The sequence below is a fragment of the Ctenocephalides felis genome, unplaced genomic scaffold (assembly GCF_003426905.1).
Source record: "Ctenocephalides felis isolate EL2017-DRISC unplaced genomic scaffold, ASM342690v1 CF-g0.4_SCAFFOLD_01492, whole genome shotgun sequence".
Lineage (NCBI taxonomy): Eukaryota > Metazoa > Arthropoda > Insecta > Siphonaptera > Pulicidae > Ctenocephalides > Ctenocephalides felis.
The window spans coordinates 44,053,904-44,066,887 of NW_020537646.1; the positions used below are offsets into that span (position 1 = coordinate 44,053,904).

A 12,984-nucleotide genomic window follows, 5' to 3' on the forward strand; every position below is an offset into this window, starting at 1 on the left:
CATTACTATAACTTACCCTATAGGAAGTTAATTAAAAAAAACTTTAAAATACCTTCAAAACTTTGAAATAATTAGATTTAGATTTTTCGACTTAAAAAAATTTTACTATTCTGCGTAGTTATGTGTAGTGTACTTGTATTTCTAATTGTATGTGCATATTATTGTTTTTTTTTAATTTTTTGAAAAATAAGATAAAAGTTACATATTCTAATCTAATTGTACATAAATATAATTGGGGTTAGCCACTGTTAATTCTAAAACTATAATCGCTTAATGCCTATTTCCCAGTCACTGTCAATTCTGAAACCATAATTGCTCAATGTCTATTTATAAACATATTGTAATTCATATGTGATTAATATATGTAACTAGTGGCATTGTAATATGTAACTAATGGCATTAAGCAAGGCAAATTGCTGGAACTACCCTTACGAGAATTTTTTTTTTTTTTAAAAAAACCTTTAAACAATAAGATTTAAAAAAAATCTATTAAATTTTTTTAACCCTTTAACCTACGATTTAGATTCGAGAATCCAAAGTTGTTCGAGCTCGCGCGACGTTTGTGACTATTTTTCCTCATAGTGTACGGTTTATCACAAAAATAAAAATAATTTTGTGTTCTATAGTTTCGTATGAATAGTTACTTTGTAGTACTTGCATTCACCATACCGGGTCATGCCCGAAATGCGTAATATTTGCTTCTGGCCCGAATATCGTACGCGGGCTGTGCCTGTAATATTCACTTTTGGCCTAGCAATCGCACGCGGGCTCTGCTCGTCATTATATAATAAGTTAAGGGGTTAAATTGACTTTATTATAATTTGAAAAATTTGGAAGCGCGTAAGCGCCGCATCGCATTCAAACAGATAAATGTTGGTACCAAATGCACATAAATGTAAAAATGTTTACTTATTATGAAAATCTACATAAAGTATCCAAAAATTCGATGTGCATATATCTAATGATCATTTTTGACCACCAAATGTAATTTTCTTACTTTTTTCACTCACACTTTCCAAACATTTAATTAATTCTTCATTTTGTCAATACAAAAAAAATAATTTTTGAGTTATTGAAATCGAACGCTCCGTTTTCTCAAAAACCGATTTACCATTTTTGGCACACTTTGCCCCGCATCTTCGAAATGGCTGAACCTGTAATTCTTTTTATTCTATATTATTACTTTAGAATTCAAAATCGCATGGCATATAAAATCTTTTATTATAGGCAAAACTCCTACATTTTTTACACATACAAATATACAAAATCTATATTTATACACTTTAGTGCTTTACAATCTTTCTACATTAGATATAGTTAATCACATATGGTTAAAATAAGATATTTACACTATATAGTATTTTTACATAATATGCATATAAATTTATACTTAATATATTTTTAACTTTGGTATTTTGATTATTTACTTGTTTGAGATATAAACATTAGCTTTAAATATAAAATATATGGTATAATGATTTTATTTTTTTTATTTCGAATTTGATGCTTATTATTTATTTCAAAATTATTGTTCATAAATATACCTTAATGTTGCAAATTTAGATATTATTGCTTTTGTTCCTCTACTTTTGTTCTTCAATAAAAAAATTGGTTTATTAATAATAAAACTTCTCAACTGTTGAGTAGACAGTAAAAAACAAATTATTTAAATAAATTATTTCAATGTGTTGTAAAACGCTTCTGTGTCTTCAATCGATTCTACAACATTCATATAACAATTATCACTTTCGATGACTGTTATATTTTCGGTATCGACAAAACCTTCATCGCATCCGACTTTAATCTTGATGCTACTCTCTGATACAATTTTTTTGCCTGCACTACTTGAAGAAGAAGTAGTACCCGAATTCAGATTTATCGGATCTGCGTCAATAGACGTATCAAGAATAATAGCGTCAATTTCATTATTGTTAACAAACAGACCGTTCTCAAAGTTTATGGTGTCCCCGCAAATTTCGGCGTAAATATTCTCATTATCTTCTGGACAGATTTCTTCTTCAAAGATTTTTTGGTTTTGGTTTTTATTATCCAATCGATCACGCACTGTACTGTAAGGCAAGTCATCGATTTCAGGCAATTTTCTGTTTTGAATATTACTGATTTCTTCCTCGTTTGTTTTGTGTTCTGGAAAATGCACTGTTGCTTTAGTGATAGATTCATTTGATTGAGATTCTTTTCTTAATTCTATTACACTCATTTTTTGTGGTACACTGAAGTGCAATATAGTATTGAGACTCGAAGTCGACTTACTTAGTTGTTTCGTTTTTACGTGGAATTCTGCACATAACTTTTCAGTGAAAAATGAAGTTTTTGGTCCAGAATTAGTTCTATCAGAAATTTCGTCATATTTTTCTATTTTATTCAAGTCTTCTAAAGGAATTACATCTGGCTGAATTGACTTATTCTCATCGTTCTCAGCACAATCTAAGGAATTATCAGGACAACTTGTCTGTACTGAAATACTTTTTGTTAAAACTTTCTTTAGTGAGTCGTTTTTAACGGGCGGAGTTTTATCTTGGGTGCTGAACTTTTTGCCAAAGCGTTCCTCAATCAATTTCGCCATATCTTGATATCTTTCTATTGATTTACTTTTGTCATTAGGATCAAAAGGATCAACAAATTCTCTATATTTTTCAGTAATTTCTTGCCTGTAATCTTTTTGCTCGCTGGTGTTTAATATTCTGAAATGTTTGAACCATTTAGTTCTTTTTGAAGGTTCAAAAACTTTCATTTTGCTAGAAATTTCTGAAGACATTTTATCCAAACTATAATCTGACGAATGCTTCTTCTTCATGTTATCACTTTCCATCGATTCTAAATCGTGTTTACTTAAAAATATGATAGAATCTTCCTTTTCGTGTGACGGGGAATGCTTGTTATCGCCGCGTAAAAATTTGGCAAAACTCGCGGATTTTAGGAGTTTTAACCCATCGATTTTGTTCAAAATATTTTCGTATTTGTCATTTTCGGGGACTGGTGGGGCATCAACTACCTCTATTCTGCGGAACCATGAATCCAAATTGTTCTGGCAGAATGCTAAAACGTTTTGAGCGGAAGCAGATTTATATAATCGATGTTCCGTGTCTGGTCCTACAATACACCTTGACACTGTGACGTCCGGACTAGCTGTTGTCTTGGTGAGCTGGTACTGCAGTTCGCTGCCTTCAGGATTTTCAGTTAGAGAACATGTGACGAGCATGGGTTCAGAGGATACACTTTGCAATGTGAGAATATCTGAATCAGAGAAAATAATATTTATTATTATTTTTTTATAAAGTGATTGAATTTGAGAGCTAATTTGAATTAATTGAATAAATTAGGGACATGGTAAAAGCATATGGCTAGCAAACTCTAGTCCCTGGTTCGAAACCGATCTCGGCCAAGCTCGGCATCAGGCAGTATGGTGTCAATTTTTCACGTAATGTTGCAAATATAAAATATAAAATTCATAAATTAATTGCATTTTGTCTATTCGTAAATTAATGTGTAAGTGAAAGTTAATGGGAGTATAAACCAAGTAAACAACGTTTTTTTATTGGTTTTTATATATTAACTCTTCCGCTACCACCGTCGCCCAAAGGCGAGCTTGTTCTAATTAGTTATTCTAATATTTATTTCGTAATAAATGTAATTTTGTAAATACATTTTCATTGACAATTTAGTTGTTGTTTTACTTTTAATTACAATCTGCCATACCAGAACATTAAGTCATGGTATATAAAAATGGCATATAATATAGGTAGATTTATGGATATACTACCGTTATAGATATGATTACAGCACTATAATGCGATATATAGTGATTGTAATATTTTTATAAGAAAAATATAAACTTTACACTACATAGACTGTTGGTACTCATATGTTTTTCGTTGTATATAGTGCACAAACATATGTGACGTCACGTCTCTGAGCGAACATTGCCGACCACAATCGCAATTGATCAAATGTCATATGTTACATGTCTAACATAGGCCTTATAATATATAAACCGATTTCAACAGGTGGATTCGATTTTATATACATTTTTTTCACATGAAAAAAATATTAATGTCATTTCTTACAAAATTATCAGCCATCACAATTGCCATTATATTATTGAAATAAAACTATCACAGATAATATTTGAATTAAATAAACTATTATGATAAATATTATTAAATATTATTAACTTCCCGTAGGGTAAGTTATAGTAACCGCAAAAAAATCGAAAATGAAAATTTGTATATATATTTAAGGTTACTGAATATTTTGGCATACCTTAAAAACGGATGTATGTGTGTGTGTGTGCGCGCGTACAAATTTTCGTCGACTATTTCGGGAACACCGATCAACCGATTTGAATAATTCAAAAAATAGTCGATTGGTATTGATGAGGAGACGTGCTGATTAGTTTTTGGCGAAGGGAGGTCTAGCCATTCCGAAGATACGGGACAAAAAGTGCCAGAAACGGTAACTCAGTTTTTAGAAGAACGGAGCGTCCAATTTTAATTATTCAAAAAACAATTTACTTGTATTGTCAAAATAAACACCTGTTCAAATATTTGGGAAGGCAGGTCCAGCGGTTATGTACTCTCAATAAAAATAAGTTAAAAAAGAAATAAAATTATAAGTTTATTTGGCATATGTATCTCAAATTATCAGAAAATTCATTGAGATTTTAATAATGTGTACACATTTTGTAAATTTTTTTGGGTTCCGTCCCAAGATTTTTAATTACGGTACGGGAAGTTCCAGCAATTTGCCTTAAGGCACGATGCCAGCCATCACAATCGCCATTATATTATTAAAATAAAACATATTACATATGACATTTGATCAATCGAGGGGGAGTCCGCGATTGTCGTTGGCAATATTCGCTCAGACATGTGACGTCCTATGTTTGGCACTTATTTTGCGCTCGACCTGCAATTCATGTAATACATGGTCTATGATATATACTAGAGATGGGTAACTCACTCCGGAGTTATCACTCCGATACAACTCCTCCCTCGGAGTGAATCCGAGTGGAGTTGTTTCACAGGATTTGTCATATCCGACTTCCTTAAACTGGAATTAAATGTGTTAACTCGTACAGGCATTTAGTGTTTTTTGTCGTTTTTGCTTTGAGAAGGAGGCGGTCACTTTCTTGTCTCGCAGGCAGTTTTATGAACTTTTATAGGTATAAAAGTCATAATAAATACCATTGTATAATTGTGTAAAAGTAATAATATGCTAATCGAACTACGCGATATAATATTGTTCCAAATGGAAATAGCAGAAGAAAAATTTTTAAAGCAGAAGTATTATGTTTTGCTTTTATTACAAAGTTTACTACATAATTTTGATATAAAATTAATCAAAAAAATCAATTATTTTCTCATCAAAAGGAAATCATTCAATTGAATTTGATTCTCAAGTTTTGCGTTTTTAATTTGGTCAACGCTGCTAAAAATACGAGTCACTGAGTCGATCATCTGGTCGACCGAAAAACTTTACAATCCGTCATTTATTCGTAAATTTTTTAGAAAACTTATTTTATTGATAATTATTCATAATTTTTTATTACAAATAATTAATGGGATTTGACAAATCCTTAGATACATAAACAGCGTACCATAGAACACATTTGTTTCGAGTATTTCGGTTTCAAAATTATCGGAGTCGTGGAGTTGTTTAGCGGATATAACTCCACCAGGAAGTGGTGTCAAATCCGAGTCTATCCGGCTTCGGATATAATAAGCCCATCTCTAATATATACACATGATCATTTCATTTACAATAGGATAGATTATCGGAAAGATTATTAAAAAATATTACCTTGAATAGACAAAATACAACTCAACTTGAGTAATATCAAAAATAGGATTTCAAAATAGGTTGGCCTTGAATAAAGCAGTAAGGCTACGAAAAAAATACTTAATGAATAATAGGGCAACTAAGCCAAGAAAGACTGTCACTTGAAATCTTATTTGATTCCTACAATCCCAAGTAAAAATCTAACATCCCTACTCCTTGATAATAAACTGAGGAAGTGGGTATTTAACCCGGAATAATTGTTTGCTAGACCACGCTCTTACCAAGGAGCCATTAGCCAGCTCAAGAGCAACATCAAGCTTTTCTCTACTAAGTTTTTAATTAAATGTATGATATTTATATCATTATTACCTGAACTATCTTGACTCATGCAGTCAGGTAACGGACCTGATATCAGTTTCACATTTACAGGTAAATCACAATGCTGAAGAATATTTGGTAGTCTATGAACGCAATCTTTATCAAAATTTGACTGCTTTCCAGGCGCTGGTAAACTGCTTGAGGTTTCATAGAATTTTCCTTTGGTTGACAGTGATACGTAAATAATCTGAAATAATATTTCATTTGTGTTAGTGATCATAATGTAAGGAATAAGTATTATTCATAATGATATTATGGCTATTTTATGCCGTATTTGTTGTAAGCTACCTTATATGGTTAGATATTATATAGTTATTATGAAACTCTATTGTTTAATGCATGTCTTGACATTATGCTGAACGTTTACTACTTGTTCTATTAAAGATATAAATACCACTGCAAGTAGCACTGAAGCAAACGTGTAAAGAGTTGACAGTGAAATATTTATAACTTAAAAGAATATTATGAAATAAATTTAATATTTTATTTATATCAAAATATAGGAACACTAATTATGTCACAACATTAATTTTTTTTGTCAATAATGAGAAGTTATTTTTTCAGCACATATAAATGTTTCAATAGTTTTGCAACCGGCTACTGTTATTAGTGCGAATTAATAATGATCTCAATGGCGTTCATAAATAATATTTTTCTTACATTGTGCAATAATAACAAATAACTATTTTTTCTTATTTTACCTGTTGATTGTCTCCTAAAAGTTGTGCATATTGGCCTTTTCCATCTTTATTATTTCCGTTACTGGAATCACCAGCCCCGTCTTGGAAAACAGCTAATAATCTGTAGACTTGACCAGCTCGTGCCATTCCTCGGATATATTGCGCTCGACCTATATAAATTAACCAAAAATAATAAGATTGAAGATATTTAGAAAAGAGAAATGTTTTGTTCTGATTATTATCTCATGTTAAATTTTTTTCATATTGTTGGAACAGCGATCAGATCTTAAGGGCACTAGAAGCTGTTGTGATGATTGGACTTTACTAACTACCTGTGTTTTATAGATGGCAACCCAAACTATTGTTCTATCTATGTGCTAAATTTTATCATACAATTTATATAATAGCAATGACTTTTTTATTGATGCAGTTATGCAGGACATAAGCTATTTCATTTCATTTCATTTGAAAACATTTCTATATATTCTGTTCACTTATGATTTTCCAACTATTCAATCAACCACAACTGCAACCTTTGGCGATGATATAGCAGTTAGTTTTACAAAGGCATCTGAATGTTATAGAGGATTGGACATAAAAATGGAGAATAAAAATAAATGAGAGCAAGTCTAACCATATAACATTTACACTCAACAAGACAACATGACCAAGAGTGCATTTTTATGGCCAAGCAATTCCAAGTACTGATTGTATCAAATACCTAGGTATGCATCTAGATCGCAGACTGACATGGAAGGATCATATAGCAAAATTAAAAACTATAAAAAATTGTACCGCAGAACTATACTGGCTCCTGGGACATAAATCAATTCTATCTATCGATAATAAGCTACTAATCTATTTGCAAGGTGGTTATAAAACCAATATGGACTTATGGCATACAATTGTGAGGCTGTGCGAGCAAGTCGAGCATTGTGCTAATGCAAAGTGCTCAATCTACAATATTGAGACAGATTACTAATGCTTCATGGTTCATAAGCAAAAGACCTTACACGACGATTTTCACATTGTTATAAAAATAAACAGTGTCAAACATTTTCAAAAACTAGAACATCATTCAAATTCTATAGACAGCTTCTTGAGACCCCAATTTCAAAAAGACTGAATAAGAAGCTGCTTAAAGGTAATATTGAAGACCCTTAGCACAACTTTACTTATTGTCACTTATTGGAGTGATTCTCTAACTATCAATTTAATATTTATCACAATAATTGATATGTGTGTTAGAAAGTGTGTGTGTATGTGTGTGAGTGAATGAAATAAGCAAAATAGCACTGTATTCTGATTGCTATTGAAAATGAAATAAAACAAAACAAAATTTAGGAAACATATTGCTATCTATATATCCAAATGGAAATCGATGTCACTACCGACATCAGGCTGCTCAAGTTAAGTATCAAACCTGGAATCTCTAATTGAAATCTCATAGCTCTAGCAACTAATACACGAGGAAGCTCAAACTACAATACAATTTTAAATATATCGGTTGGAATATTTTATTAAATTTGAATTGAAATTACCTGCGAGCGTTTCCGAGTAGGCTGCAAAAGGTTCAGTTGAAACAAATTTGTAAACTCGTTCTCGAACCAACTGCATCAGCGTCGTGTGCACTGCTGCAACGGCGTCACCTTTGTCGCTGACCAAGGAAAACCATCCTGAAAAAAAATAATTGTCATATTTACTTTAACAGAATACTCTTCTATCACTCCAATATAATGAGTTAACATTAATTTACACAATTTTCTATTTAAATTTCAGCAATATTCTCTTAGCGTAAGGCAGACTTTTTCTATCTTTCTTTCATTTTCATTACAAAGATCTAAGAGTTACTTTATATATTACTCGCTTATTATATATGAGGACTAGATTTTGTTTAGTATGCAGAACCTACCAATGATTTTCTCTTATTGAAATTCCAACCAGAAACAAATTCTGATACAATTTCCCTATTTCAAAAATTACTTGATACTACTCGATATTATTTATTCAACATTTTAGATGATTATCTGAATTGGTTCTTCATAAGTATATTAATTTTTATTTGCATAAATGTATTCAAACTTGATAAATCGTAAAAATTTAAGAACAAATGTAGACAAATTTTCGATTGCTGAATGAAATATGCTTAATTTAACACCATAACTACTCTGAATAATGCAGGGAAAGAACAAAGAAATTGATAAGGTAATTTGTTTTTAATGATATCTATTCTTTTAATCATATTATAATCAGTCTCAATAGTTTTTTCGTATCTTACACATATTGACTACCCATAGTCTTTCATTTAAGTTGGAACTATAATAGCATATTTAATAAGGAAAAATGCAACTATTCACACAAAACCATTTTATCCATATAGTATGGACAAATGACATATAGGGTAGGAACATACTAATATACTGCTTATTAAGAAATAAAATAACATTAACATTTGGAACATTTTTTATATGTTTTTTTATTATATTCTCATATCTTAACAGCAATCAGAACCTTATGTCCTAAGAGCTGTTGAGCTGCAGCTTCTTCTTACTTCGTATTTTTAGATAGTAACCCAATGGTTAATCCACTCATGTTTGATGATTTTATTATTAGAATTAATGTAATAGGGCTGACTTTTTTGGTGCAGCAATGCCGAGCAAGGGCTATTTTAACTTGGAAACATATTGCTATCTATATTTCCAAGTGAAAACCGTTATCACCACTGCTTGACAACAGGCTGCTCGAAGTGGGTCTTGAACCCAAGATCTCTAAATCAAGTCTTTTGGGAAATGAGTACATAAGACATGATATCAAAGGAAACAAATTAATCATAAGTCATAACCAACCGTCACCAGGCTCAGAACAGAGAAATAGGGTTTTACAACAAATGAAAATCTTACTTTTCGGGTGCATTGTTTAGTATATATTAAGAAGTGATTAGAGTAGAATTTAAAAGTCAATCATTTGCAAAAGGTTTCAATTTTTCTTGGGTTCGAATAAACTATCATGTGGTATTTGCGAAATAGACTATGCTGTATTTAAATTTGAAGAATAAGTGATTTAATCAAAATCCAAATTCAAAATATTATACTATGATACGATTTACGTGTGTTTTTTTTATTGGCCTCGCTTACGTGGAGCATTTAGCCACCTATAACATTTCTTTTATTTATTCAATATTATTTTTAATTCCTTTTCTTACTTCTAATTCTTCTTTTCTTCTTTCTTCTAAATCCATCTTCTTCGTTTTTTCTACTAATGCTATTGCGTCTTCTTCTAATTATGACGAATTTTTTAGCTTGATACTGTTTATTTCGTACATACTAACTTATTCAATTACAATTCTATATTATCATATACAAATTCGTTATTACAATTAATTATTTTATTAGGAAGTGCGTGGAATCGAACCAACGATCTCCGGCATGAGAGTCGGACATGCTACCTATGAGCTATGTCTTTTCCCAATTTACGTGTGTATTTTCAACATTTTATTGAAATTTGATATCACGAAAAATCATATAGAGTTTTGATTGTGTTTCCAGTACACTACGTGTTCATTGTATTAAATTTGTTCTGCTCCTCATATATTTATTAGTCATATAAAAGCTGTTCATTTTGCATCCTGTCCATTGTACGGATGCAATTCGTAGTTATTGTGGAGAAGGATGAAGTACCCGCTTTGTTTTGCGTATAGTTTTAAATTAAAACACAATAATAAGGAAGTCCATACCGGTAAAATAAAATACATAGAATGGTCCCTACTACAATTAATCGCGAATATAAACCTTAAGACTGGCGAATGTTTTCATGATCCGAGTCCGTGGCATTCTTGGCGCGCGCCGGGCTATTCTTCGATGCACTTTTATGAGAGATTTTATTATGAGATCTCTGTTTGCGCATCCGCAATTAACTGCGAAAGGCGCAATTGATACTGCGACAGAAGAAGCTATTTGAAAAATCATCACATCGAGGAATGCTGAAAGAACAATAACCCCAGATCAAACAACAACTATGCACTCACAATCAGAAAAATGATTTGTTAAAGGCACAATGCAGCAAAATATCAATGACTTATTCAACAATGACAAACCGGCGATGTAAGCTTTCATTTATTTTATTAAGCCTAATAAATCTTTTCATAAATTAAAGTGAAAAGGAAAGGAAAATAATATAAGTGAAGTGCAAGTTGGTTACTGACACTTCCATGTGAAAAACTATTTATAAAAGTATAGTTATATTGTAAAATATTTATAATACAAGTATCATTATTTTATTAGAATGCATTAAAAATCAAACATTACAGTAATATAATGCAAACGTCAAGAAATGTTTGTCGAGTAATGTGTAGTGAAATGCGAAATGTAGGTGAGACCGGGTATGATTGTGCCTCTTTTTGTTCAGCAATAATTTAGTTTATTTATCAGTTCGCTGCAAAAAGTGTAAATAAAATCGATTTGAACATTTGTCTCCGCAAAAATACTGAAATTGTATCCATAAATACGCTGCATTAGTCATAACATCAAATTAGACAAGTGTCACAACCGTCCACGCCATAAACGTAGGTTAATAATAGGTATAAAAACCAAAATGATTTATAACGACTTTTATTGTCAAGTATGTAACATAACACAACATAACGTAATTAAACAATCACGAAGCTTATGAATATAATATGGCAAAAACATACTTGTATAAAGAAACTTCTTCTGTACAAATTCATGGTAAATCCAAATTGGACGTACGGAATACAGCTTTGGGAAACGGCGCGCAAATCCAACATCGCCATAATTCAAAGATTTCAAAACAAGATTTTGAAAAATTTATAAATTCATCCAAGTATGTCCCAAATTGGTTGGTTCATACTGATTTGAACATAAACGCTGTCAAGGAAGAAATAGCAAAATTCAGTCAGAGATACAAGAATAGAATACAGAATCACCCAAACATCGTGGCTAAAAACTTAATAAAAAACCATGTCATTGAACGGCTCAGAAGAAAACGTCCCCTTTTTGATATTCTTTAGTAATCCTATAACATGTACATTGCAATCACTCGTAGGCTTTATTTAAATTTTTTTACATCAGGATTGTATCTATAAGCTAAACATATCCAACCTTGAATCGGATCACCACATTCAAACTTTTTTTTCTTATTTAACAACCCATTAAAATTACTGAATGTAATTTATAACGACATATTGTAAATCATTAATGTAAATAAAAAAAATTAACAAGAAATAAGCTCAACTGTGCGATCACTTTTGCTGTCACGACTAAGTGTTAAATAATAAATTTATAATTTCACTAATCAGTCAAAATATTACAGTAATTATGTAATATACTGAGACCCAGTCGGAATCATCATTACAATGATGAAAAATGTAATGGTGACTATCACCTGCGCATTTTACATGGAACCAGAAACTGCATATTCCTTGGCACTTGATCTGCTTTACGCCACTCCTACTTTCAGAATATAAGCTTTCACAAACTAGACATTTTTTTTTACTTGTAGTGTTTTTTCATTACCCTTTCTATTAAATTTTTGAAATCGGTTTAGCCGTTTTTGAGAAAACGTCAACAAAAGTTCAAAAATCGCCTCACATGCGCACAGGCACGTACTTTTTTCAAATTTGCTCTGATTCAATTCATAATTAAGCATTGAGAAAACGTAAAATATGCAAATTATATTTGCAATAATATCAGTAGGAGCTGTGATTTCTTACTTGTTACACCAGACAATGTTTCTGGTTGAGATACAGTATGCATTGATATATTTTATTTATATATTATATTAATAAATGAAAAAAATGGATCATTTGTAATGGGTCTTATTATTGTCACTTGTTTTAAAAGAGTTTATATCCCAATGTTTCTTTGACAGTTTCAATAACAATATGACATTAACCCCAAGTTCGATTTTAAAAGTAATTAGAAAATCTTTTGAAAAAATGATATTATTAATAGTTTATAGTATACGCTCGGTCCATTAATCTTCTGACAAATATTTTTCACGTAGGTTAGCTGGCTAGTAATCATCAAAATATGTTAGTTAAGTTAATTTAATTTTTTTTTTTTTTGTAGTATTATTATATTATTTTATTATTTACTATTATTATATATTA

General features: G+C 30.9%; 1 protein-coding gene across 1 annotated transcript; it reads right to left on the reverse strand.

Moving 5' to 3' along the window:
• Positions 1-1,675: 1,675 nt before the first annotated feature.
• On the reverse strand, positions 1,676-12,628 carry LOC113371277. Its single transcript, XM_026611909.1, has 5 exons — positions 12,586-12,628; positions 8,399-8,533; positions 6,879-7,027; positions 6,169-6,364; positions 1,676-3,255 (listed from the first exon to the last, which is right to left on the reverse strand). The coding sequence occupies exons 1-5, from the start codon at positions 12,626-12,628 to the stop codon at positions 1,676-1,678; spliced, it is 2,103 nt and encodes a 700-aa protein (XP_026467694.1).
• Between the last annotated feature and the right edge of the window lie 356 nt (positions 12,629-12,984).

Excerpts from the sequence above, each read along its gene's own strand:
- LOC113371277 (XM_026611909.1), bottom strand. The coding sequence starts at position 12,628 with ATGCATACTGTATCTCAACCAGAAACATTGTCTGGTGTAACAA. Across the intron at positions 7,028-8,398 it reads CTACTCGGAAACGCTCGCAG|GTCGAGCGCAATATATCCGA; the intron begins GTAATTTCAATT and ends TAATTTATATAG. Across the intron at positions 6,365-6,878 it reads TTTTAGGAGACAATCAACAG|ATTATTTACGTATCACTGTC; the intron begins GTAAAATAAGAA and ends ATATTATTTCAG.